The sequence below is a fragment of the Bos taurus genome, chromosome 14 (genome assembly GCF_002263795.3).
Source record: "Bos taurus isolate L1 Dominette 01449 registration number 42190680 breed Hereford chromosome 14, ARS-UCD2.0, whole genome shotgun sequence".
Classification (NCBI taxonomy): Eukaryota; Metazoa; Chordata; class Mammalia; order Artiodactyla; family Bovidae; genus Bos; species Bos taurus.
In genome coordinates, this window is record NC_037341.1 from 1039555 (window position 1) to 1066759 (window position 27205).

General features: G+C 54.2%; 2 protein-coding genes across 7 annotated transcripts; one reads left to right on the top strand and one right to left on the bottom strand.

The window, feature by feature from the left end:
* Window positions 1-1161: 1161 nt before the first annotated feature.
* Window positions 1162-26989, bottom strand: MAPK15 (mitogen-activated protein kinase 15). 6 transcript variants are annotated; one of them, NM_001046110.1, is made up of 14 exons: window positions 6805-6903; window positions 5498-5596; window positions 5213-5242; window positions 5018-5108; window positions 4426-4556; window positions 4151-4314; window positions 3814-3953; window positions 3066-3123; window positions 2584-2721; window positions 2378-2483; window positions 2114-2273; window positions 1905-2023; window positions 1686-1814; window positions 1162-1590 (listed from the first exon to the last, which is right to left on the bottom strand). In NM_001046110.1, the coding sequence occupies exons 1-14, from the start codon at window positions 6871-6873 to the stop codon at window positions 1414-1416; spliced, it is 1611 nt and encodes a 536-aa protein (NP_001039575.1). In that variant the 5' UTR covers window positions 6874-6903; the 3' UTR covers window positions 1162-1413. The 6 variants fall into 6 exon arrangements, with proteins under 6 accessions (NP_001039575.1, XP_059749176.1, XP_010810135.2 ...); XM_059893193.1 differs by lacking the exon at window positions 6805-6903 and adding an exon at window positions 26944-26989 and having other exon boundaries at window positions 1905-2273; XM_010811833.4 differs by having other exon boundaries at window positions 1905-2273; window positions 6805-11054.
* On the top strand, window positions 19315-21088 carry CCDC166 (coiled-coil domain containing 166). Its single transcript, NM_001162915.1, is given in 2 exon segments — window positions 19315-19983; window positions 20077-21088. Coding segments are annotated over 2 exon segments (1350 nt in total). The 5' UTR covers window positions 19315-19542; the 3' UTR covers window positions 20986-21088.
* Window positions 26990-27205: the final 216 nt, after the last annotated feature.

Consider the following 27205-nt stretch of genomic DNA (forward strand, 5'->3'; position numbering starts at 1 on the left):
CTCGAAGTTGCCATCAACCTGGGGCTGCCCTTGGCCAGGGTGCCAAGCAGCCATTTGTCTAGTTGTCTGGGCCTCCCAGACCCTCCAGTCTTGCAGCAGCACCTCTGCACTCAGGGCTGGACTTCTTGGGTGCCCTGCCCCTTTCCGGACAGTGGCATTCATTCCCCAGCCCTATCGGTCCCCCGTATTCATTGCTTGAGCTATACCTCAGGCTCTAAAAATGCAAAAAGCTGCCCCTTCAGGCAGCCCCATCTCATGACTAACTCACCTCCAAGCCAGAACCACGGCCCCTCCCTGGCCTTCCCCAAGCCCTGTTCTGCCTTCTGAGTCTCTCCGGTAGCTGCCAGGTCTGGGTCACCCCCTGCCCAGCTCTCCTTGATCCATACCTCGCCCTCCTCTGCAGCAACTGATGTCTCCCACAGTAGGGCGGAGCTGCCTGCTCCTGGCTGAAAAGCCCTTGGGCCAGGAACATCTCCAACCAGACACAGGAAAGTGGACTCCCTGTGTCCTGACCACTGCCCAGGGTGGGTGCAGTGTGAGGTGTGCATGGAACCAGGAGGTACCTCAGCGCCAGCTGGGACCCTGCCACTCCTCAGTCCCACACCCCCAGTCTGGGCTCACACTGGGCGCTTTGCCTCATAATACCAGAGGAGGAAGCCTTGAGCCCCACAAGACGTTCACAGCTGCTCTCTCCTTCCCCAGCCGAGGTCTGGAGACAAACTGAGCACCTTGTCACCGTGTTGGTGGGGCGTGACTGACTGCAGTCAGGGGCACTGTCCCACGTTCTCCCCTTTCCTGCTGTGGCTCAGGGCCACAAGTGTGGTCACACAGTGGCTTGCAGCCCAGCAACAGATGCACTGAACAGGACCCTCGCCAGCAGGACCACCGTGGGGACCGCCTCATTCCTGCAGCACCCCCAGCTGGGACCTGAGGTGCTCAGGCACCAGGCAAGCCCTGGATGCTGTAGACAGAGGTGACCCCAAGGCAACCCCCAGGCAGCCTTAAGCTAGAGAGAAAGCGCTGGACATGAGCAGACAGGAGCCCAGATGACAGCATATGGCACCCTGGAGGCGTCTCAAGGGCTCTGTCCTCCAGAAGGGAAGAGGTTTGGTGCAGCCTCGCTGGCAGACCCTGGCTGAGGATGACAGATAGGCAGGCGGGTGGGGGACAGATAGAACTTTATTGGAGGAAGTGATGGAGGTTGGGGTGTGAACCTCAGCGAGTCCCCCAGAGAGGCCCAGACAAGCTCTGGGACTCAAATGTGGCCAGGAGAGGGTCCTCTGGGGAAACGCTAGGTGGAGAGCACCAGGGGCTTGGGCCCCGGAACTTGCCGGAGGAGGGGCAACCTAAGGACTGGGGGAGAGGCGCGGGGCTGGGCGCCGGGGAGGTCCGCTTGAAGACCCGCAGGGCGGCTCAGGCGCGAGGTCCCGGGAGGAGGGGCAGGCAGCCCAGCGCCGAGAGGCAGACGGTCCCGTAGGCTTGGGAGTAGCCCCCCAGCGTGGCCCGCGCGGCTCCCTGGGCCCCCTGTGTGGCCGAGGCCCCGAACATCCTCCGACCGGGCCGGGCCGCCCCGGGAGATCGAGGAGGAACCTGCACACAGACCAGCATCGAGGACCGTGGAGGGAGCGCCCAGCGGAAGGGAAGGAAGGGGGCCGGGGAGCGGGGAGCGGGGCGCGTGGGCTCACCCGTGGCGCGCCGGGCGCGTTCTCACCGCGGCCCGGGTTCCGGTCACTCCTGATCAGTGCCCGGACGGCCACCTGGGCGGCGGCCTGCGAGGTCAAGGAGGGCGCCGCCTCCCTCACGCCGGGCTTCACCTGGGGAGGAGCGAGTGGCAGCGTCACCAGCGCCCTCGTAAAGAAGCAGCGGGAGCGGTACTGCCCTGCCGCGCCCCCACCACGACCTACCCACGAGGATGACGTCGCCCCGCCGGGCCCCGCCCCTCTCCCAGGACCTCCTGGGGGCGGAGGCTGGTGCAGGGGGGCTGAGTTCTGCCTGGGAGGGTCCTGGGCTCCGCCGAGGGCGTCTGTGGGGTCGGGAGACCAAACCCCCGGGGTCAGGAGTCCGGCGCTGCTGGCGGTTGGTGGCCCCACACATCGGCCACCAGACCACGCACCGTGCACGGGGCCGAGGCCGGGGTTATTCCGAGGCCGGCGTCCGGAGTTCAACGCGGGCGAGCCCGAGGGCAGCTGGGCCTCCGGCTCGGGGGTCGGGGGGCCGCCCCCCAGGCCCGTCTCCTTCGAGAGGCGGCCGTGGCCCCTGCGCTCCAAGATCATCTGCGAGAGCGGAAGGGCGCTCAGAGGGCGGTGGGAGTGGGGGCGGGGTCGCTGCGCAGAGGAGGCCTCGGGGCCCGAATGACGCGGGTGGCGTCTCGGAGCACCTGATGGAGGCGGCGGCGATACTCGGCGGCTGAGAGCTGGGCTCCTTCCTGCACCGGGAGCCGCACGTCCCCCCCCAGTGTCCACTCACGGGCCGGGCAGTGGAACCTGCGGGGAGCCAGCCAGGCGGGTGCTGGGGTGGTGGGGCCGGGCTGCCTCGGGAGAGCTGCTCGGAGCTTTGCAGCCCACCGCCACCCCCAGCCGCTACCTCTGCACGTAGGGGTGCTGCAGGGCCTGGGCTGCGCTGAGCCGCTTGTGCGGGGCAAACACCAGGAGTCTCGAGAGGAGGTCCAGGGCATCTGGAGGGGTGTCGGGGGGCAGGAGGGCATCTAGCGTCTGCCTGGGCCTGCGGGAGGCCAGCTCGTCAGGGTTTCCAGGGTCTGGCCCCCCGTCCACATCTATGCTCCTTGCTAGGGTTTCAACTTCCACCCGCCCCCCAGTTTCCTGCCCCCTGCATCACCCTCGGGCGCCGAGGAAGGTCGTCAGGCCCCTGATCTCTGAGGCCTGGGGCGGCTCCTGCCGCTCTCCCAGAGCCAGTGGGGCCCACCATGGGGTCTCCTCATTTCAGGCTGACCAACAGTTACCCAGTTCAGGACTGTGGTCAGGAGGGCAGGGCCCACGGAGCTGACACTCGCTGGCCCTGAAGGCTGCAGGGAGCACGCTGGGGCCCCCTGAAGCCCCCGCACTCACCGGGACCCCAGGTGCTGCAGAACTGAGATGTTGCAGCCAGAGCCGAGCGCCAGGAGGTCTGGAAGCAAGGGCAGAAGGCAGTGTACTCAGGAGTCAGGAAGGTGGGTGGCCACTGCTTCCAGCCTGTGCAGCAACCTCCTCTGCAGGGCCTTGGCCTCTGGCTCAAACCCCGAAACCAGGTCGCGCACCACCCCTAGTGTGCCCACACGTGCACCTGTCCTCACACGCCTGCCTCCTCCACATGCCGCGTGCTCTCGCGTGCACGCATGTACCCCCCACCTCCATGGGGAGCGCCTTGCCCCCTCCACCAGAGCAGACTGGGGAGAGAACAGGGCTCCCCACGCTGCCCTCACACCGCCGCCCCCCAGGGAGGAGGGACCACTGCGGGCTGCCCCTCAAGCCGCCTCCACCCATCGCTTCGCTAGCACCGTGTCCGGCCCCTGGCAGCACAGTGTGGAGCTGCCTGTCGCCCCTCCACAGAGCTCGTGCTGTTCCCTGCCCCCGCTGGACCCTTGATGGGCACTGCCTGACCCTCGTGGGCCCCGTGTCCCTGGCAGAAACCCCCAGCAGCCCTCCCCTGGGCCCACCCTGCACAGCTTGCCCCCTCCAGGCTTGCCAAGGCCTCTGGACCCTGCTCATCCCACCTCCCTGCCTTTCCCAGCCCCATCCCCTCCCCGCTGTCCTCCCATGCAGTCCTGATCCATCCCCCCACAGCTGTGTGCCAGCAGCTGCCTGCCCACACACTCACCCTCCTTGGATGGTGGCGGGATGGCCTCCAGGATGAGCTCCAGCTGGTGGAGGGTGGACGTGCCAGGGAACAAGGGCCGCCCCCGCAGCATCTCCCCCAGAATGCAGCCCAGACTCCACATGTCCACCCCAGGGGTGTACCTGGTGTGGGGGTGGGTGGGTGTGGAGCTGGAGGGGGCACTCCAGAGGCCGAGGCGCAGGTGGGAGGAGGGACTACGAGTGGGTTCTGGGACTCGAGGGACAAGAAGGCCAAGGGCCCTGGCTGGGCAGGGGGGCGCGGGGGCCCTGACCTTGCAGGGGGAGGTGGGGCGGGATGAGGGCAGGTTGCTTGCTGTTACCAGCTGGAAGACAGCAACACCTCTGGAGCCCGGTACCATCTCGTGGCCACATACTCCGTCAGGGCATGCCCCTCGGGGACCTCAGGGAGGCCACTGAGGGGGCGAGCCAGGCCAAAGTCACAGAGCTTCACCAAACAGCTGGCATCCAGGAGAACATTGGATGGCTGGGGGTGTAGAGGCAGGCTGTGGGCTGACCGGGCTGGGGCTCGAGGACCTGGTGCACTGCTGGAGCACTGGCTGGGCAGTGGAGCTCAGCAGACAGGTGTGGGTAGTACCTTCTGGTCCCGGTGGATGACCCGCCCTGAGTGAATGAACTTGGTGGCCCGCAGCAGCTGGTAGAAGATGTAGCGTTTGTGGGTGTCCTTTAGCAGCGTGCCCTTGCAGATGACAGCATTCAGGTCGGTATCTGGGGAGGCCTGCGGGTCAGTCTGGCGGGCCTGGGGAGGGTGGGCCAGGCGAGCCCACTCTGCACCCCCACGGGGACTCCTAAGCCCCCACAGACCCAGGCCTCGCCGGCACATGCTGGGCACAAGCACTGCCCGGGAGCCCCTGCCCGCCTCTCAAGCCTGCCCACCGTCTTTGTCAGCACAGCAAACAAAGTTTGTGGAATTGTTTTTATACTTTATTTCATGCTCCCTTTGTTTTATCAAATGAGCAGGAAAAAAGGACACATAGCTGCAAAACCTCACAGAGGCGGGGGTCAAGGTATTCGCCACCAGGCCTTGGGGGCTGACACTCTCCAGCTCCAAGGGACTCTGCTCACGCTGAGCGCACTGGCCACTGCGGGAAACACTGGGGTGTGGGCAGGCGGGGGCGGTCCTGGGCCTGGACAAAGGGGGACTGGGGTCTGCGGGAGGCTTCACTCACCCATAGACTCAAACACCAGGTAAATGTCCCTGTCGTTCTCTGCCGGGATCACATCCAGGAGGCGGACGATGTTGGGATGGTCCCCAAATTCCTGGGGAAAGAGCAGGGGGCTGTGCCCTGGGGGCCAGGGGCCAGGCTTCCCCTTCTTTGGAGAAACAGCACCTGGAGCAGCAGGTAGATGGCCTGGCCACTCACCTGGAGAAGCGTGATTTCCCGGAACGTCCTCTGGAAGGAGACAGAAACATGAGTGTGGGTATGGAGGAAGAAGGAAGGCCCTGTCCGGAGAGGATGCGAAAGGACAGACGCTCAGTGCCCGCACGCCTGCTGGACCCTGGGTTTGCAGGGGGCGGTGCTCTGAAAATTGCAGAAACCTGCTGTGATTGGGTTCCCAGTTGTACCTTTCCGACACAAGGCCGCGGGGGGCCACCCCCCAGCCCTGCCTCATCCTTTCCCACACTGCTCGCTTCCCTACTCACTTACCTGGGCATCTGTCTTATCCTTGAAGGCATCAAAGATTTTCTTGATGGCCACGACCTCGCCAGTCCTCCGATCCACCGCCTTCCACACGATGCCATAGGCCTGAGGAGGACGGTGGTCAGCCTGCAGGGCACAGAGCCCCGCCAGGGTGCCTCCTGCAGACACGAGCCTCCTCCTTCCCACTCTGCTTCCAGAGAGGGGAAGCCCCCAAAGTTGCAGGCCTTCAGAGGAGGCTGATGGGAAGCAATGGGGGTTAGAGGCAAGAGAGGGGGCCTCTGGGGAGGCCCCAGGGGGATGTGGGGTAGCAGGTCCTGACTGTGGAACGGGAGGGAGTTTCTGGGTGGGTCCCTTCTCTGACAGACTTTCACCTTTGCAGGCATCCTGATCCCACTCTCGTGTAACCCCAGCCAGCCTGTCCGCAGATCCTGTTGGCTCCAACTTAAGAATTCATCAGAATCTGAAGACTTCCTCTCCCCTCTGCCCCTCCATCCTGGTCCGAGCCTCTCCCACCTCCAGCCCTATCACTGCCCTGACCTCTTAAATTCTCTCCCCCACCCACTCCCACAGAGCATCCTCAGCCGAGCGGGCAGCCTGGCCTTGTAAAGTGGTACCAAAGGCTGCTCCTCTCCCCATGTCACTCACAGCAGGAGCTGAAGTCCTTGCAGTTCCCCAAATCCCCATGTTCCCAGACCGTCCCCCTAGTCTCCTGTCCAGTTACATCAGCTCTGCTTCCTCCCACCAGCTCAGCATGTCCTTGCCCCAGGGCTTCTGCATGACTGCTCGCACTGTCTGCAACTCTCTCTGCTCCGTGTCTCACACTTGCACACACCCTGTGATCCACCGTGACACATGTACTCTCACACAGACACATTTACTCTCACACAGTCCGATCTGCTCTCCCACGCCCACAGTCACAAATGCACTCGGGCTCTCACGGGGCTCTGGCCAGCACTCCATGCCCACCCCGCTCACTGGCTCAGGCCCTTCTTGGGCAGGCGTCTGCCTGCCCTCGGCGCCTGTGTCGCACTATGGGCACCGGGAGAGGCAGCCGGGAGCCTGAGGCGGTGGTGGGGACAGCGGGGGCCGGGGGGCTCTAGGATCAGACCTGAGACCTTGGGGGGCCCAGCTCTCAGCTGCTTCTCAGAGCCAGGGGACAAGTTCCCTGTGAGTAGGGCGCCCTGTTGTCGGAAACGGGGTACACCTGCAGCTCATGGAGGACGCAGGACCCCAGCGCAGGAGTCCCTGCAGCGTGGACGGCCCTACCCACGTCCTGCAGGTCCCGCGGACGCCCGGGCGCCTCTCGAGCTCACCCCCTTCCCGAGCCGCCGCTTGAGCAGGTATCGCTGGGCGACGTGACGGTCCACCTCGGCGGTGCACATGTCGGCAAGCGGGAAGCAGGAAGCCTCCAGACAACCTCGGGGCTCCAACTGTTGAACCCGGTTGCCTTGGGAACCGGCGGAGCGCCGTCTGCCGTCCAAACCCCGCCCCATCCGGGGCCGCCGAGGAGCCCCTCCCCGCAGCCCCGCCTCGGGGCCCGCCCGGCCGAGCCCGAGAAGGTTGCACTCTGCGCCCCCTCGCCGCACCTGCGCCCAAGGAGCCTTCTGCCCACCCCGGGCCTCTGTACGTGCGGTGCCCACGGCCGGGCACCTCTCTGCCTTCTTCCGGGCTTGCTAAGGCGGTACCAAAGGGTAACGTGTGACTCGAAGCCCTCCTCTCCGGAGGTATTTGGGGGCGGGGGCCGTGGCATCCCCAACGTGTAAAACGCTACAGCCACTTTGGGAAAATATTTGGTCGTTTCTTAAAACGTTTAACTTAGATTTAGCGTGACTCGGGCATCTTCCGGTGGTAATCACCCAAGAGAAATAAAAACATGCGTCGAGTTCCACACCCACGTACATAGCTTTATTTGTACATAGCCCCAAACTGTAAACAACTCGAATGTTGCTTCCAGCATTTGAAACAGGAATAAACAAAAAGTGGTATAACCACACAGTGGAATATTACGCAGAAAAACAGAAAAGGACAGCTGTTGATACACACGACATGGCTGAAGCTCAAAATCATGATGCTGATTAAAGAAGCCAGATCTTCTGGTGCCATCTGTACGAAATTCTAGAGAATGCCAACTACAGATCACCTACAGATCTGGTGCCATCTGTACGAAATTCTAGAGAATGCCAACTACAGATCACCTACAGAAATTCTAGAGAGTGCCACCTACAGATAGCCTTGTGGTAGAGTGGAGGGAGAGATGCCTTGCAAGTGGTACAAGAAAACTTTAGGAGGTGATAGAAATGTTCAAGCCTGGTGATGGTTTCAGACATTTAACATGTATGTTAAGACAGTTGAAACTGTACACTTCAAATATGCGCAGTTTATTATACTTCAGCTGTATCTCAGTATAAAGTTGGAGGGGGGAGGGGATAAACATGAGAAAAAGAAACAAACAAGAGATGAGAGACTTTTATTCTGGTCATGAGGGAGTGACTGGACTGTCCATGCTCTTCACTGATGAAGAGTTAGGACAACCAGCACCGCAGGACTGTGCTCTCAGCAAAACACACCAGATGAGGGCCTCTTAGTTCTCTTGCTGAGCACCACACAGGGCAAAGATGGAGAAATTTCCAAGAGTCCAAGCACAGAACAAGAGGGGTGGGGGGTGGGGGGGTAAGCTGAACAGTCCAGATTTCATATAGGCAGAGGACACCTTTAATGCTGAGCAGCCAGGGTGGACATCAGAACATTCAGGAGAAACCCCAGGCGGGTCATGGCCTCAGTGAAGCGACTGAACTAGCTCTCGACTAAAGGCTGTTCCGCACCCATCATGACTGTGGAGAGCAAGCCTCAAAGGGAACAAGATGACACAGGCTGTTTAGTTTAACAGGCTGCCAAGGATGTCAATACTCTTTAAAGGGAAACAGGAACAAAACAATACTCAGTAGCATAAAATTCACAATATCCAGCACCCAATAAATAGTTATTAGACTTACCCAATTAAAATTATGGACAAGGGCTTCCCTGGTGGCTTGGTGGTAAAGAATCTCCCTGCAAATGCAGGAGACATGGGTTTGATCCGTGGTCTGGGAAGATCCCACATGCCTTGGAGCAACCAAGTCTGAGTGCTACAACTAGTGAGCCTGAGCTCAGGGAGCCCAGGAACCGCAACTGCTGAAGTGCTCCACAGCAGAAGAAGCCACTGCAGTGAGAAGCCAGTACACTGCAGCTAGAGAGTAGCCCCCGCTGTCTGCAACTGGAGAAAGCCCTCATGCAGCAATGAAGACCCAGCACAGTCAAAGACAGGTAAATAAAATTTAAACCAAACCAAACCAGAAAACTATGGACAAAGACTTGAATAGACCCATCTTCAAAGAAAATGTACCAATGGCCAGCAGCATAGGAAAAGACACTTGACGTCATTAACTATCAGGGAAACGCAGTCATGACACGTGGGGTCACGCTTGCCCACTAGGATGACTGCAAAATGAAACAAAAGAAGTCTTGGCAAGGATGGAGAAAACTCAGAACTCTCATAAGGTGCTGGTGGGATGTAAAACAGTGAGGTTACTGTGGAAAACTGTTTGGCAATTCCTCAATAAGTTAAAGATAGAATTCCCATATGATCCAGCAGTTCCACTTCTGGGTATAAGCATGTGTGTGCATGCTCAGTTGCTCAGTCGTGTCCAATTCTTAGCTTGCCAGGCTCCTCTATCCGTGGAATTTTCCAGGCAAGAACACCAGAGTGGGTTGCCATTTCCTACTGCAGGGGCTCTTCCTGACCCAGGGATTGAACCAACATCTCTTGCATCTCCTGCATTGGCAGGCAGATTCTTCACCATTGCACCCCCTGAGAAACCTCTGAGTGTATATCCAAGATAAATGAAGACAGATATTCAAACAAATACTTGTACATGAGTTTTTGCAACAGCCTAGTCACAAAAACCAAAAGGTAGAAACAACCCAAATATCCATCAACTGATGAATGGATAAAGAAAAGTATATCTATACAGACAATGGAATATAATTCATCCATAAAAAGGATTTAAGTAATGGTATATGCTACAATGTGGAAACAGTGCTAAGTGAAATAAGTCAGATACAAAAGGTCACATATTTAATGATTTTCACTTGAAGGAAATACTCAGAATATGTAACTCGATAAACACAGAAGGGCTTCCCTGATGGCTCAGTTGGTAAAGAACCTGCCTGTAATGCAGGAGATCTGGGTTCGATCCCTGGGTTGGGAAGATCCCCTGGAAAAAGGAATGGCAACCCACTCCAGTATTCTTGCTTGGAGAATTCCATGGACAGAAGAGTCTGTCAGGCTACAGTCCATGGGGTCAGAAAAGAGTTGGACATGACTGAGTATGTATGCACTTTTAAAAAGCTATTCATGCTCCTGGATATATAGAAAATATGAATAAGTAGGAAAAAAAATGATCAGTGAATTCAAAGACACAGCTACCCAAACTGAAAGCACAGAGGGGAAAAAAAAGAGTAATGACTTGTGGGATAGTGTCAACCAAAAGGGGCGTGCAATACGTATGTTTGAGAAAGTAATGGCTGAAATTTTTGCAAATTTAAATAAAAAATGATATATTCACAGATTCAGGAAATTAAATGAAACCCAACTAGGAAAAACACAAAGAAGTCATAACTAAATTGCTGAAAAGCAGTGATAAAGAAACAATTTTTAAAATAACCAAAGAAATTTACGTGCAGAGGAACAAAAAAATAAGCATGACTTCAGAGTTTTTATCAGAAAAAAAATTCAAGCCAGAAGAAAAAGGAATGACGTCATTAATGTACTCAAAGGGGAAAAAAGCCAATCTAGAGTTCTTGAACCAATCCCTAAAAGTCCAGCATATAGAAAGCATGGGTTTCCCTGGAGGCTCAAATGGTAAAGAATCTGCCTGCAGTGCAGGAGACTCAGGTTCGATTCCTGGGTCAGGAAGATCCCCTGGAGAAGAAAATGGCAACCCACTCCAGTATCCTTGCCTGGAGAATCCCATGGGCAGAGGAGAAGAGCCTGGCAGGCTACAGTCTCTTGGGTCACAGAGTCAGACACTACTGATTGAATAACACACAGAAAGCATATACAATAGTTTTTGAATGAGAAGCTGGCTATGGTTAAAGCAGAACTCAGTGCTAAAAAATTAGAAGAGTAAGTACAGGGCTGCCACACAGACATGGTAACTCTTCAGGCTGGAAATGAACTGAATCTGGTGAGAAACATGGTCTCAGGAAACCACAGGGGCCTTTAGTGGAAAAGCCCCCTGCCAAAGGAAATGGATGACATAAATCATTAAATGACTTGGGCACTGATGGGAAATGTATGCAATTAAATGTTCTATTATATTTAAAATGGTTTCATATTATTGACATCTTATAATCAAGAAAACTGATACAGACCATAGAAAATAAAGATGCAATTCAAGAAGTAAAAAGAGGAATTACTAGTATCAGGAATGAAAGACTATACTCCTACCAAACCCTTCAAGCATTGACCAGAAAATAAGGGTTTATTGTCAACAACCTCCCACCAAGATACTTGATAACTTAGATGAAATTAAAAATTCACTGAATGAGTGGGAATATTCCCCAGATATAACCAGTAGTAAACAAAGCGAAAAGCTCTATGCCTACAAGGACAGAGAAGAGAGACAACCACTTGGATAGGCTGAAAGGGATGAGAGCTGGATTCACTGCGGAGGGTCTGAGGTGGGGAGCGGGGCTGTGAGCCGGGCAGGAGGCACAGCCAGGCGCTCCCCAGCGGTGGGCAGCAGGAGCAGCAAGTGGATGCAGGAGCAGCAAGTGGATGCAGGAGCCTAGTGAACTCACCAACAAGGCAGGACCAGGGGTGGGGCGTGGAGCAGCCCCACACAGCTGCGGAGGGCAGTGGGCACCGCTGGCCCATGGCCGGCAGCCCAGCCCCTCTTCTCCCTGCCTCCTCCTCGGAACCCGCACCAAAGGCAGTCTCAGCCCTGCCATTCTCCCAGCAAGAACACGGCCATTAAGCAGAAGCAGCCCCAAATCAGTGAATTTCAGCAAAAAAGAATTCTGCAGCATGAACTTCATTACATTCACTTAATTATTAAATCAGTTTTTCAGTGGTCATTTGACTCATCCACTTGCTCTTTTTAAATCTGCTATTACGTGTTTTCTCTTGGGGCAGTTATTTCCACCCACTCCATTTTCCCCTTGTTTAAATATCCTTGCAGATATAAATTTTGTCAACAAGTTTTTATTTTCTCATCAAGTGTCAGTTGACAGTTTTATTGCATGCAATTGTAGCTTCAGGTTTGTTCTGAGTGCATTATTGATTTAGGGTATTTATTATGCATTCAAGAAAAAGTGGACCGTGCATTGAACTTTTAACTGACCCATGGGGAAATCACATGCAGTTTGGAGGGCCTCATCCAGGAAACCCACACTTGGGGGGAGTGAGCACATGGCAGGTCAAACCCCCAGGTTGAGATGATTTGGCCTGAAGTTCCTGCTTCATGGTCACCAGCCTCCCTAACACCCTGGAGACCAGACTCACGGGAGCCCTTCCCGGCGGCACAGTGTCACAGTCCACGTGGGCCCCACCCTTCCCTGTGAGTCACAGTCCAGGTTCGGGGCCCCACCCTTCCTGCCCCTCAGTGTCCAAGTCTGAGTAGATATCAGCTGCGTCCCCATCTACATTACGGTGGAGCCCACTGCCCATCCTGTCCCCAGAGCAGCCCTGAGCCTGCAGCAAGAGGACCTGCTGTGCTCCCCAGCACCTGGGGCTCCAAACTGGGCTCTCCTCTCCCGCTCCCAGCGAGGGCTATGGACCCAGGTACCCCAGGTCACCCCAGGCAGCTGCCTGCGCCTCTCCTAGGAGGGCGCCTTTGGGTTGTAGATGCCCTTGTCTCTAGATCATGTGTCCAGACTCAAACAGGGGACGCCTCTCCTGACTGTCTCTCAGGGGTGTCTCTGAACCAGCCTGTGGAGGTGGGTGCTGGCATTGCCATGGGAGCCTGCGCGGGGCTCTGGACTCTGGGCATCCTTCTGTTTGTCATTCCCTTCCTCACAAACAGAGGTAGGTGAGCACCCCTGGCGGGGCGCACAGACCAACCTGGATCATACCCCGAGCTCCCTGGCCTGGCCACTCAGGGGGGACCAAGGACCAAGCCACAGGCCCTGGGCTCCAACGAGGCCTCTTCCCAAAGCTGTGACCCACTGACCCTGAGCAGGCCAGGGCCCTGGGTCACCACAGCAGCATTGCCACAGGGCCCTGACCCACCCTCGCACGCTCCGTATGCACATGTGCGCAGCCAGGGCTCCTGCCGGCTCCCGCCCGTGTGGCTCCTGGGAATTGGGTGACGTGCAGCATTGTCCCTCACAGCTGTGTGTCCCTCACGGCCTGTATGTCTGGGGAGGGCACTTCCTTCATGGGCGGCCGCGGCTGTGGGAGCTGACTCACATCGTGGCCTGGATCTTGTCTTTCCAGCTGAGGCTGACCATGAGCCTGGTGTGGGTCTGGCACCGGTTCCAAGGTACTTGGCTGTGGGGGAAGGCCGCTTGAGGGAGGTGGCCAGCCCAGGGCCAGCTCAGGTTGAGGGTGGGGCAGGGCAGGGCGGCAGGCAGCCCCAAACGGGGATCTAGGGAAGATGACAGACTTGGGGGCCTGCCCAGGATGAGAGAACAGCCAGGTCTGGGGTCTCCAGGGCTTGACCTCAGCCAGAGGACGCACTGGATAGACAGGCTCTCCTGGACCTCTCTCATGGTCCTGCCCATCCTCCCCTTCACCGTGGTGATCGCCATCAGTGCTGTGCTTCTGATCAAGGGACAAGGTACCAGGGTGGGGCTGGGGCATCCCTCCTGCCAGGCCCCCTTTGTCTGACCTCTGCCAGAGAGGCAGTGCACACAGTGGGAAGAGCCCACTAAGGCCCAAGTCACAGACCCAGTGCTTTCAGGAGTCCTCACTCTGTGCCTGTTTTTCCATCTGTGACATGGGAGCAGGAAGTGCTTACCCGCGGGTCAGACACACAGCCCAAGCCCGTTGGTACTCCAGAGAAGGGGCGCTCACCCCAAGTCTCCAGAGCCAGGAGGGAGGGCTCCAAGGCAGAAGGAACAGCAAGCCAGGGCGGGAAGGTGTGCCCTCTGGTGGCCTGGCCAGGTAGGGGCAGGGGCTCAGCCAAAAGAGCCTGATGGGACACTGTGCTGCGGCTCAGGGTCCAGGGCACGCTCGAGCCCACCGGGAAGGAGGTAGGGGGGTGGCCTTGGGAGAACTTGAGCAGACTGCCAGTGCCCCTTCCTTCCAGTGTCTTTCCAGCTCAGGGTCCCGGTTAAGAGGTGAGTGACCCCTCCAGACACTCCCCAGCCTGGGTCTTGGCCCCTGGAAGGACAGAGACCGCATGCCATCACGAAGGGAGGGTGGAAGACCCCAAGGGTGGGGAGATGGATCAGGAGTAACACTTGGCTTTGAATCTGGGCCCTTGGAGGTGAGTTCCGTTTCCAGTGGGCGGCGGGGGAACCTGGACACTAGTCACCCCTTTCTCAGCACAATTAGAGAAAGCCCCTGAGGTCTGCAGTAGGGGCGTCTCAGCCCGCCTCCAGGCCCGGCATGCCCCTCTTCCCCGGGAGAGGGGCCGCTCCCGGGAACACCCACAGGCCCCGTGGCCTTCGGCGCGGAGCGAGCCCGAGGAAGCCAAGGAGACAATTCTGACCCTAATTGCCGCGGGTCAGAGTCGGCCGGGCGGCCGGCTCAGCTGCGAGCGCCGAGGTGGACGCTTCCGGCTGGGAGGGGGCGGACCGGGCGGGTGGGGCGGAGCAGGGAGGGAGCCGATCCCGAATTGGGCGGGCTTTGCCCGTGATCGCCGCAGGACCCGGTCAGGGGCCGGAGTAGGGCCATGGGGGCGGGTGGGGGGACTTCCCTGGGGCTCCGCCTTCGAGGCCCTCGGGATTGCGTCATCGGGAATTGCAGCGCCTGGGAGAAGACGTCTCCAGGAACCCAGAGAACCAGCAAGAGGAAACGCTCGCCACGCCTCTTCGGTAAAGAGGCGTTTATGAGCTGTAACGCGAGGACAAATCGCCGAGAAACCTGCGAGGCCCAGACGACTTTAAAAACCTCTGCTCATCGGGTGCCTCACTTCGAAACAGAAATTAAAAGGCCAAGGTCTGCCTAGACACTCCCGCGCAGATGTGTGCGGGGCAGGAGCCCGGGAGGGGGGACGGTGCGGCGTGGCCTGGGAGGGCAAGGGATCTGAGACCGCGGAGGACCCGCCCAGCCCGGTCTTCAGAGCAGGTCCTCACCTCGCAGTCTGGTTCGGTTCAGTTCAGTTCAGTTAACTTGCTCAGTCGTGTCCGACTTTTGGTGACCCCATGGACTGCAGCACGCCAGGCTTCCTTGTCCATTACCAACTCCCGGAGCTTACTCAAACTCATGTCCATCGAGTTGGTGACGCCATCCAACCATCCATCCTCTGTTATCCCCTTCTCCTCCTGCCTTCAATCTTTCCCAGCATCAGGGTCTTTTCCAATGAGTCAATTCTTCGCATCAGATGGCCAGGGTACTGGAGTTTCAGCTTCAGCATCAGTCCTTCCAATGAATATTCAGGACTGATCTCCTTTAGGATGGACTGATTGGATCTCCTTGCAGTCCAAGGGACTCTCGAGAGTCTTCTCCAACACCACAGTTTAAATGCATCAATTCTTTGCATTCAGCTTTCTTTATTTATTCAACTTTTTTTTTCTTTATTTATTCAACACTCACATCCATACATGACTGGAAAAACCATACCCTTGACTTTACAGGCCTTTGTCGGCCAAGTGGTGTCTCTGCTTTTTAATATGCTGTCTAGATTGGTCACAGCTTTTTCTTCCAAGTAGTAAGCGTCTTTTAATTTCATGGCTGCAGTCATCATCTGCAGTGATTTTGGAGCCCCAAAGATAAAGCCTGTCACTGTTTTAACTGTTTCCCCATTTATTTGCCATGAAGTGATGGGGCTGGATGCCATGATCTTAGTTTTCTGAATGTTGAGTTTTAAGCCAGCTTTTTCACTCTCCTCTTTCACCTTCACCAAGAGGTTCTTTAGTTCTTCCTCGCTTTCTGCCATAAGGGTGGTGTTATCTGCATATCTGAGGTTATTGATATTTCTCCCAGCAATCTTGATTCCAGCTTGTGCTTCATGCAGCCCGGAATTTTGCATGATGCACTCTGCATAGAAGTTAAATAAGCCGGGTGACAATATACAGCCCTGACATACTCCTTCCCCTATTTGGAACCAGTCTGTTGTCCCATGTCCAGTTCTAACTGCTGCTTCTTGACCTGCATACAGATTTCTCAGGAGGCAGGTAAGGTGGTCTGGTATTCCCATCTCTTGAAGAATTTTCCACAGTTTGTTGTGATCCACACAGTCAAGGGCTTTGGCTTAGTCAATAAAGCAGAAGTAGATGTTTTTCTGGAACCCTTTTGCTTTTTCAATGATCCAACAGATGTTGGCAATTTGATCTCTGTTTCCTCTGCCTTTTCAAATTCCAGCTTGAACATGTGGAAGGTCTCTTTTCATGTACTGCTGAAGCCTGGCTTGGAGAATTCTGAGCATTACTTTGCTAGCATGTGAGATGACTGCAAGTGTGTGGTAGTTTGAAAATTCTTTGGCATTGCCTTTCTTTGGGATTGGAATGAAAACTGACCTTTTCCAGTCCTGTGGCCACTGCTGAGTTTTCCAAATTTGCTGGCATATTGAGTGCAGCACTTTCACAGCATCATCTCTGCATATTTGAAATAGCTCAACTGGCATTCCATCACCTCCACTAGCTTTGTTCAGGGCAATGCTTCCTAAGGCCCACTTGACTTTGAATTCCAGGATGTCTGGCTCTAGGTCAGTGATCACATCATCGTGATTATCTGGGTCATGAAGCTCTTTTTTTGTACAGTTCTTCTGTGTATTCTTGCCACCTCTTCTTAATATCTTCTGCTTCTGTTAGGTCCATACCATTTCTGTCCTTTGTTGTTCCCATCTTTGCATGAAATGTTCCCTTGATATCTCTAATTTTCTTGAAGAAATCTCTAGTCTTTCCCATTCTATTGTTTTCCTCTATTTCTTTGCATTGATCACTGAGGAAGGCTTTCTTATCTCTCCATGCTATTCTTTGGAAGTCTGCATTCAGATGGATATATCTTTCCTTTTCTCCTTTGCCTTTCACTTCTCTTCTTTTCTCAGCTATTTATAAGTCTTCCTCAGACAACCATTTTGCCTTTATGCATTTCTTTTTCTTGGGGATGGTCTTGATCACTGCCTCCTGTACAATGTCACGAACCTCCATCCATAGTTCTTCAGACACTATCAGATCTAATCCCTTGAATCTATTTGTCACTTCCACTGTATAATTGTAAGGGATTTGATTTAGGTCATACCTGAATGGTCTAGTGGTTTTCCCAACTTTGTTCAATTTAAGTCTGAATTTAGCAATAAGGAGTTCATGATCTGAGCCACAGTCAGCTCCCGTTCTTGTTTTTGCTGACTGTATAGAGCTTCTCCTTCTTTGGCTGCAAAGAATACAAGCAATCTGATTTCAGTATTGACCATCTGGTGATATCCATCTGTAGAGTTGTCTCTTCTGTTGTTGGAAGAGGGTGTTTGCTATGACCAGTGTGTTCTTTTGGCAAAACTGTTAGCCTTTGTCCTGCTTCATTCTGTACTCCAAGGCAAAACTTGCCTGTTACTCCAGGTATCTCTTTAGTTCCTACTTTTGCATTCCAGTCCCCTATGATGAAAAGGACATCTTTTTTGGGTGTTAGTTCTAGAAGGGCTTGTAGGTCTTCATAGAACTGTTCAACTTCAGCTTCTTCAGCATTACTGGTTGGGGCATAGACTTGGATTGCTGTGATACTGAATGGTTTGCACACAAACAAAGACCATTCTGTCATTTTTGAGATTGCACCCAAGTACTGCATTTTGGACTCCTTTGTTGACTATGAGGGCTACTTCATTTCTTCTAAGGGATTCCTGTCCACAGTAGTAGATATAATGGTCATCTGAGTTAAATTCACCCATTCCAGTCCATTTTAGTTCACTGATTCCTAAAATGTCAATCTTCACTCTTGCCATCTCCTGTTTGACCACTTCCAATTTACCTTGATTCATGGACCTAACATTCCAGGTTCCTATGTAATATTGCTCTTTACAGCATTGGACTTTACTTCCATCCACAACTGGGCATTGTTTTCTTTTTGGCTCCATCTCTTCTTTCTGGAGTTATTTCTCCACTCTTCTCCAGTAGCATACCTACCAACCTAGGGAGTTCATCTTTCAGTGTTTTATCATTTTGCCTTTTCATTACTGTTCATGAGGTTCTCAAGGCAAGAATACTGAAGTCGTTTGCCATTCCCTTCTCCAGTGGACCATGTTTTGTCAGAACTCTCCACCATGACCTGTTTGTCTTGCGTGGCCGTACACAGCATGGCTCACAGTTTCATTGAGTTAGACAAGGTTTGGTCCGTATGATCAGGAATCTGTTTTGCCATCAGTCAAATGGTGACAGTGGCCCCAGGCAGGCCCCAGGGTGATGCGGTGTAGAGCGTTGTTGGCTGCCTCTGGAGGCAGAGAGACCCTGGTTAGGAATGCCAGGCTTGGAGGAGAAGGGGTACCAAATGGGCCTGGTGAAGCCCCCACTGCAGGGTCATGGCTGATTCTTGCCCTGTTCTACTTAGGCTTTCCTCAGTTTTCTGTAAGAAGCCCAGATCATTTAAGGCCAACACTCAGATGCTGTTTTAGGAGTTTATGAGTCAGTATTTCTTTAAATTTTTTTAACATGAAGATAATGGAAATTTTGCATTGTTAAAAGTTTGTCACTTTAACTTGTAAAATACATTTTTATAAGGAGGACAATGCTTCAAGTGTGTTCCTAATTTTAAGAAGCTCTGCCCCACCTTTGGTGCACGTGTAACTAGAGCAAGTCCAGCCATTGGAGCAAAGTGCTGGGCTCTGAAGTCAATCTCCTAAGGCTTGTTGGAGGCAAGCCTTCCTACACATGTGGTTTCCTAAACTGTGCTCCTCACAATATTACGAGTCATCAGTTCTTGAACCTGTCCCTATGGCAGCCTATGTGGACATACCAGGACAGAAACCCAACGATGTGAAGGCAGGGCAGAATGGGTAGAGATTTAAGTTACTTGTGAAAAGCATCAGACAGGATGGGAGGCCTGTCCAGCCACTCTGGCCGGCTGAGAAGACCAAGCGCAGGTCAGTGGGTTGAGCTGAACAGATGCCTCATGGGCCTGCTGAGGAGAGGAAATCCCAGAGAAAAGCTCTCCTGACCAGGGGATGGCATCCGTATGGGGTTGGCCTTCCCAGCAGTCCTAACTCCTAGAGAGCTCCAGAGAGGAGGAAGGAATCACGAAGTGCTTCGAGGAAAACTGGGTCTCGGAGTGATGAAAAGTTGTGAAGAAGCGTTCTGTACTGACAAGATATACGGAGATTTCGTGTGCGGCAGGGTGTGGTGGGGGAGGCCAAGAAATTGGCGAAACCTCTCCTCATATGGCGGCCACTGGCACAGGGGCTGCAAAAGGGTCGTCTGGACGTGGAGAGTGGAGTCTACTCCGGCTGCTGCTGGGTCTGCTAGATTCAGAAGCAAGCCCAGTGTGGTCCTCCGGGGAAAGCCGAAGTCCTGCCTGTCTGGACTCCGATCTCTGCAGGGCAGGCACACGGGCCATCACGCACCGACTTCGAGTGAGGGAGTTGGGGGGAATGGAGAAAGCGGGGAGGTGGCGGGGGAGGGGGCGCTGCGCAAGCAACAGGACTGGAGTTGGGGAGGGCGACTAAGTTCTGTTTCCATGGAGACCGTTCCGGCTGAGGCACAACACTACTAAAGGTGGACGAACCCCGACTGTCAGCCAAGGTCCGGAAGGAGCCCACTAGTAAAGGTTGGCAACAATACCCTGACCCCTGATTGACCCCAAACTCCTGATTCTGCCTCCCGCAGCTTCGTGACGCTGATACGCGTCCAACCTCGCCAGAACATTCGGGCTTGGGGTGGGGCAGGGCTGATTTAGAGGAGCGGGCTGGGGGCCCCGACCCATGGCGCCCAAGAAGAAGCGTGGGCCGGGCGCCGGGCGCCGGGGGGGTGCGGCGGGAGAGGGCACCGAGCCACCGCTGTCGGAGCGCGCTCAGTACCTGCAGCGCGAGCACAAGTTGCTCTCTGAGGAACTGGAGGCTTGTAAGCAGCGTGTCGACCAAGTGCTGCAGGAGAACGACTTCCTGGACAGCGAGGCGCCACGCCTGCGCGAGGAGAACCGGCTCTACGCGAGCTACGCGAGCACGCGCGCGCAGCGCTGCGCCAACGCCATCGTTAGGCTGGAAGAGCAGAACCGCGTGAGCCTGTCGCAGATCCACTGGCAGCGCGCAGAGCTGGCGTCCATCTACCGCGGGCGTGAGGACGGGGTGCGCGCGCAGCTGCTGGAGATGGAGGCGCGCGCGGCGCAGATGGCGCAGCAGGTGCAGGAGCTGCAGCCCTACAAGGCCAGTGCGCGCGCGCCTGCGGGCGGGCTGGGCGGGTGCCGGGCGAGGTGGGTGCGCGCCACGGACAGGCGCTGACCCGCGCACCGGCCGCAGGAGCTGCAACTGGAGCAGCTGGCCCGGATCCGGGCGCTGGAGCGCGAGCTGCTGCATATGCGTGTGGAGCACACGCAGCTGCTCCACCGCGTGAAGCGGCGCTTCCTGGAGGACAAGGCAGCGTTTGAGCGCGAGGCACGCCAGCGCGTGCAGTCGCTGGCGCGGCGCGCAGAGCGGGAGGCGGCGCGCGCGCTCTTGGCGCACACCCAGGCCATCAGAGTGGACAATGGTCGCCTGCGGCAGGAGCTGCTGCGGCTGCTCCGCCGGGCCCAGGTGCTGCAGGACACGCGGCGCCAGTTGCTGGAGCAGCGCGAGCAGCTGCGGCGCGAGCATGAGGACACGCGGGACCTGGCGCGCGTGCACGGCTGGCTGCGCCGAGGCCCCGAGGGCCCGCCGCTTTGGGAACCATCGCCGGCCGCTTCTGATCCCGAGTCTTTTCCCTCCAAGACCCCGTCGAACGCGACCTTCCGGGTCCCATCAGTCCCAGCCTCCCACAACCCGTCTCAGGTCTTATGCCGCGCGGATTCTTGGACCCCGTCCCTGCCCTCAAAGGTCTCAGTTCCCAGGGTCCCGTCACTGGTCCCGTCGCGTGTTGGCACCAGGGTCCTGTCTCTGGCCCCTTCGAAGGCCAGTTTACGAGTCCCATCCCACGTGGGCTCCAGGGTCCAGTCCTTGTCCGTGTCGCGCCCAGGATCCCGAGTCCCATCCCTGACCCCATCCGGCCCGGGCTCCGGGGTCGCGTCCTTGACAACGGACTCTCAATTCTCTTCGCGGTCCTCACTGCGTGCCGCCTCACAGAACACCATCCTCTCTGGGAAGCTCGTCCCCAGGTCGAGCTCTTATCCTCTCCCAGTCGAAGGAGACGGCGACCGTGATGCTGCAGATGAAGCCGCCTCCGGCAGAGCCTGAACCTACCTCAAGGAAGGCTAGTGAGGCCAGAAGGTGGCGGGGAAAGGGGCTGTCCAGGAGGCGGGTTTGGTGAATGGATTATGAATAAAGGCGTGACTCCCTCCACCACTCTCTGCTCTGGCACCGCCTGCTTCGCTGTCCAGCGTTTCCGGCCAGTGCAGCGGCCACTCATTATGGCTTCCAGTTTCCAACCTGCAAGGCTGGTCCTTCTCTGCCTTGTGTGTCTGCCGGGACTCCACAGCTGATTGCATTGGCAGGGGCAGAGGGAGACGACCACGCCACCGTCTTGCCCACAGGGCTGATAGTCTGGTGGCAGACATGGACATCGGGGGCGTGGACAGGTAGTATGAGAGCATGGAGGGAGTCTGGCAGGACGGGGAGGCGCTGGTGGAGGGTCCCAGGCCCTCAGGAGCCATCGAAAGGGCTGGGCTTTGTTCCGGCGCCAAAGGGAGTCACAGGAGTTTTTATGTTTAACCTACTGAGTTTTTTGTTTCTTGTCCTGCTGGGTGGCTTTTGGAATCTGTTTTCTGACCAGGGATTGAATATTGAACCTGGGCCCCGGCAGCGCCCAGTCCTAATCACTGGGGAATTCCGGGGATAATTTTTAATTTTTATTTCGCTGTCAGACCCAGTGCGTGGAGGCCAGTTAGTACAGTGTCCATCACGTGTGGTTTGCGTTCCTCAAGGCTGTATCAGGGAGGTAAGTGTGGGGGAGACCAGGCCCCACGCACCCCTTTCATGCCAAGCGCAGAGCGAGGTTTCACGGGGTTGGAAGAACGGACTGGCGAGGTGGCCACAGCGAGAGCAGCCAGAGGGCTCCTGGGCGTGGAGACCCCGAGGGTCTCCCGGGTCTCCACAGGTGGACGTGTCACCGTTACCAGCGGACCTGGGCCCTTTGGAGAAAGGAGTTCAGACCGCAGCTTTCAATCTGGGCTCCACCCCCGCACCCCGACGTCGCCGTTGGAAATTTAGTTAAATATTCTGGTTCCAGGTTGAAAATCCTCAGAGGTGCCTGGCAGCAGCAAACACAAATTCTCTGGGAAAAGTTTGTTTGAAATCCGGGACAGTCAAGTTCTCAGAACTGATTTCAATTTTAAAGGGGCTCTTTATAGATTTGGGAAAGGAAGTAAAACAAATTGAGTCCACGGCAACAAAGTTGCTCCCAGAGAGAGACCTGTCAGAAGGTCGGAGTAGCAAAGTGAAGGGTTCTGATTGGCCAAAAACGCAACAATTTCAGCATCAAAAAGGAGGTACTGAATCGAAACACATCAAATACATAAAATACATGAACTTAAAATGCAATAATCTAGCATTCTAAAAATTGCTAAATTGCGAATTCCCTGATGGTCCAGTGGTTAGGACTCTGCTATCACTGCAGGAAACCTGGGTTCAATCCCTGGACTGGGGACTAGGATCCCACAAGCTGTGTGGAGGGGCCAAGTGAATAAATAATAAAATTTGGTAAACAAAGAATCACACATCCAGTCTGCCTTTCCCATATGACCTGACTGTCAGGATAAAGAAATTGTTGGTGAAGGAAAATTACATACAGCACTCCACTTAATATAGGTGTAGAAAAAATACTCAATCAGGATGGTTGCTAAAGTCTATGGGTGGAATTTGATGAGGATAAGTGAGTCTAGCTGATCCCTGAATCCATGAGTGACCCTGACTTTACTAAGAGTGAGATATGAAGTGCATTCTGGTATGAAACAGTAGCATCCACACCAAGCAACCTATACAGCGTTAGAAACAACATTCATATAATCCAGATTCTAGTTGTAACTACCAGGATACAAAATACAGGGGCCAGAGGAATGTGTTAAAAGGCAAAGTAGGGATGCAGTCATTCAAATCCTCTATAGGACAACTTTTTTTTTTTTTTTGCCAAAAATGACTCTCCTTTTTTGCCAAAAATGAATAGCAAAGAATTTTTTTAAAGTATAGAGGGGAAATTGTTAACAAGTAACAGAGACTCAGGGCTTCTCTGGTGGCTCAGTGGTAAAGAACCTGCTTGCCAATGCAAGAGATGAAGGAGACACAGGTTCAATTCCTGGGTTGGAAGATCCCCTGAAGAAGGAAATGCAACCCACTCCAGTATTCTTGCCTGGGAAATCCCATGGACAGAGGAGCCTGGCGGGTTACAGTCCATAGGGTAGCAAAGAGTCAGGCACAACTTTGTGACTAAACAACAACAGAGACTTAGACACATTTGCATTAAATGGGACTTGTGGACCTTGCTCAAGCCTTTGCTTTAATTTGTGGTGTTAAATCAATAGAGTGTTTTGGTAACCAGGAAGCTAACGGACAGCAGCGTAGTCCACAGTTCTCTTCCCAGCACTGACACTTCACTACTCTCCCGCCTGGACACCCCGGGTCCTCAGGACCTCTAGCCCGCTGGTTTCCGTGAAGCAGCTCCCTGAGAGACGGCTCTGAGTAGGCACTTGTCTACTTCTTTGTAGCTCTGCTTTGTTATTTTATGTGTTGAGGCAATTATGAGTTGCATACGCGTGTAGAACTACAGGCTGTTCTCTGTGCGTTGGCTCTGTCATCAGTCTGCAGTGCTCACTGCTGCCCACAGCCTGACAGTAATATGTGGGCTCCAGCTTTTGGGGGGAGTTGTCTTGCACCCCCTCTCTACCAGCGTCAGTTTTATATTTTAGATGTGTCCCTAGAATCAGTATGTGTGGTTCTTGTATCTTATTATTTTTGATATTTACTTACTTATCTGTTTCTGACTGCATCCGGCCTTAGTTGTGTGCACGGGCTCAGCTGCCCCTCAGCATGTGGGACCTCAACTTCCCAACCAGGGACTGGACCCGCATCCCTCTCACTCTTGTATTTTAAAATACAGTCTGACGGTCTCAGTCTTTTAAGTTCAGTAAACCAATGTAAAAATATTGGTTTTACATTGGTTTACTTGCAGTGTTAACAGAAGTATTCTTTTTTATCAGTTAATTGTATACTTTCTGTATTTCTCCCTTTGTGTTTCAGCTGAACCCTCCTCACTCTGATTTCATTTGTTTCTCTGCTTGTGTCACAGTCACACTCTTCTCATTTAGTGGTCACCTGAGAAGTGTTAATGCACATTTAAACTCATAATTCATGGAGATATCTTGACTGTCCTCCCAGCCCTTGGAATGCTTTAGATATCCATCACACCCTCGTGACTTAGAACCTGCTGATAACAGGATTTTAGTTCTCCCTCCCCAGTGACTCATGCCTGCTCCACAATGGAAGGGAATTTAGGAGTGGGGTGGGTGCCAGCATCATTAAGGAAACCACTGGGTGTCCTATGTCCCCTCTGCCATACAAAAGACTCAGACATTCCAGAGAGCAAGCCACAGGCTACCACCAAATGGTGGCCAAGACCATCCATTTATGGCTGAAAGCCAACAGCTTAGCCAGATACCTGACTGGATGATTGGGGATCAGACCCCACCCTGATGCCTCCCCAGGAGATGGGACCAGGACAGACAGCCCACACCCCCGCAGCACTGCACACATGGATATTCTTGGGTATTTCCCCCAAAATCAGATTCTTCCATCAGGGCTTCATTATCCTTCACCAAGTCTTGAGAATAAGCCACAAGCTCCCCCAAAACCATGCAGACCTGGTCTGCTCAGATCCAACTTTTGCTCCCAGATCTGTTCAGAATCACCCTCCTCAGGACCCCAAAGTCTCTGGCCACAGTGAGTCCTTGTGTCTTTCCCAGGTGAAGCAGGGAGACCTGCTTCAGATATTCATCGAGCTATTCCTGATGATGCAGGAAAGCACAGTTCCAAGACACCTTGAGAAAAAGGCCAGCAGGAGGAAGATGCCTAGTTCCCCACACATGGGATGAAAGAATGAGGTCACACTACAGATTCTACAGATGTGAAGAGTAGTGTTACTTCTGCTCTGACCAACTCTGTGCCAAAAAGTTCAGCAACTCAGATGAAATGGACAAATTCCCTTATAAACATAATTTTATGAACCGACAAAAGAAGAAACCTTGTCACAGAAAAAATACCAGACTGAGCTGATTCACTAATGAACTCTACCAAACCCTCAAGGAAGAATACACCAGTCTTAGAAGCCTGTAGATCAAGGGAAAGCAAACCCTTTCCAGCTTGTGTTATGAAGCCAGCAAAGCCTTGACCTGATAAAGACATCACAAGAAACATACAAAAATACTTTTTCATAAGCAGACACAGAAGTCCTTAACAAAACATTAGGAAGCCCAGTACAGCCATTTACTAAAAGAACTCTGTATCGTGTCCAAGTGGAGTTTATCCCAAGAACACAAGGTTGGTTTTTTCTCCAGTCCCTGGAGTGAGGGACTCCAGCGCTGGAAGGGTTCAAGAAATTCCAGGCTGATGAACACATGGTGATTCAGGAGAGTAGAGGGTTTGGAGAGACCATGGAAGCTCTGGGCTGTTTCCCCATACTTTCCCTATGTGTCTTCCATAGGGCTATTCTGATCCTTATCCTTTGATCATAAGCCATGATCCAGTGAGTTAAATGTTTCTCTGAGTTCTGTGAACCATTCTAGCAAACTAATCAAACCCACAGCCTTTGCTGTGGTAACCTCCAGATCCAGAGCCAGTCAGAAGCACAATTGGCAACCTGGACTTAAGTTTGGCATCTCAAGTGTGGGGAGAGAGGCAGCCTTCTGGGACTGAACCCGTAACCTGTGGTATCTGACATCATCTCCAGATAAGAGTGTGTCACAATTCAGTTAGTTGGTTTGGGGAAAAAAAAACACACATTCGACGTAGGAATATATTTAACAAATCATCTACTCCCAAAACTACAAACTTTAAGATGGAAACAAACGGAGCAATGTCCCCTGCTTATGGGTATTATCAATTCTCCCTAAACTGATCTAGAAATTCAACACCACTCCAAGTAAAACCATAGCAGGGGTTTTTTTTTGTTTGGTTTTGTTTTGCAGCAATCAACAGGATGGTAATAACATTTACATGGAAAAGCAAACGACATCGAATAACCCACCTTGAAGAACAAAGTTGGAAGACTTACACTCCCCTTGATTCTAAGACTAACTACAGTAATTAAGACAGTGTAGTACTGGCACAGACATATATAGATCAATGCAACAGCAGAGAGTGCAGAAATAGACTCACCCATACAATTAGGTGGGTTGGTTCGCTTGTTTTTGGTAGTGCCAGGCAGCTTGCGGGATCTTAGTTCTCTGAATTAAGGAATGAACCCGGATCTTCAGCAGTGAAACAGTGGAAGCTTAACCACCTGACTGCCAGGGAATCCCCCAGTAAAGTGTGTTTTATGACAAGGGCATCAATGTAATTGATACCACACCCCAAAATAATTTAAGATCGATGTTGGACCAAAATGTGAAAGATGAAACTATAATGCTTACAGAAGAAAAAAAACTGAAGAATCTTTTCCTAACCTTCAGAAAGATCCCATGGTTTTACAGGAAAGACAGGGCCTTTTGTGATGGCTACACTTCAGAAAGATTCTCCCTGCGGTGAGCAAATCGTACGGCAGCAGGGCAGGACGGGATAAGGGAAGACAAGGAGACGACCACTGGCCACTGAGATGGTCGAGTGGAGGGATGAATGGGGGCCCGGGCGGAGACATGGAGGGTGGAAACGGAGAGGGCAAAACTCAAGGCGATTCCTGAGTTAGAGCGCCAGTCATCTCGGCCGATGGACTAGGCAGGAGCACGCGGCTCCCACCTGCGAAGCTGTCCTGAGCGAGGGTATTTTTTGCTACTAAGCAGGCAGCGGGGCACAGCAGCTCCCACCGGGGCGGTCCAGGTTGAATTTACAGAAGTGGAGGCTGCCCAAAACACGGACGCGGCCGCCCAAGGAGCGCGCAGCAGGAAGCGGAAACAGGCTCGGGCCTGATGAGGGTCGGGGCCAGCGCCCTGGGGAGCGTCAGCCCGGCGGCCGCACCTTAACCGACCGGCGAGTACCCGCAGGAAAACCCACCTGGGACCTCCACAAGGTAGGCCAGACGGGAGCGGCCATGACGCACACGTCCCAGCGGAAGTGCTTGTCCCGCCGCCGGAAGCGGCGCTTCCGCCCCTCTAGGAGTTTGTCTTGGTGGCGGTGTTGTCCGGAGCCGGCCGGATCCTCTCCACCGTCCAGGGCTGCGAGAATAATAGAAACACGGCACGTCAAAATCTGCGGAATGCAGCTAGAGCGATGTTTAGAGGGATGTTACTGGGTTTAAATATATACATCAGAAAAG

What these genes read in the sequence shown, in the direction of transcription:
- MAPK15 (XM_010811833.4), bottom strand. Translation starts at nt 6,984, where the DNA reads ATGGGGCGGGGTTTGGACGGCAGACGGCGCTCCGCCGGTTCCCAAGGC. An exon ending in AGGATAAGACAGATGCCCAG is followed by an intron (nt 5,243 to 5,497) that starts GTAAGTGAGTAG and finishes GTCTCCTTCCAG; the next exon opens with AGGACGTTCCGGGAAATCAC. An exon ending in TCATCCACCGGGACCAGAAG is followed by an intron (nt 4,315 to 4,425) that starts GTACTACCCACA and finishes CTACACCCCCAG; the next exon opens with CCATCCAATGTTCTCCTGGA.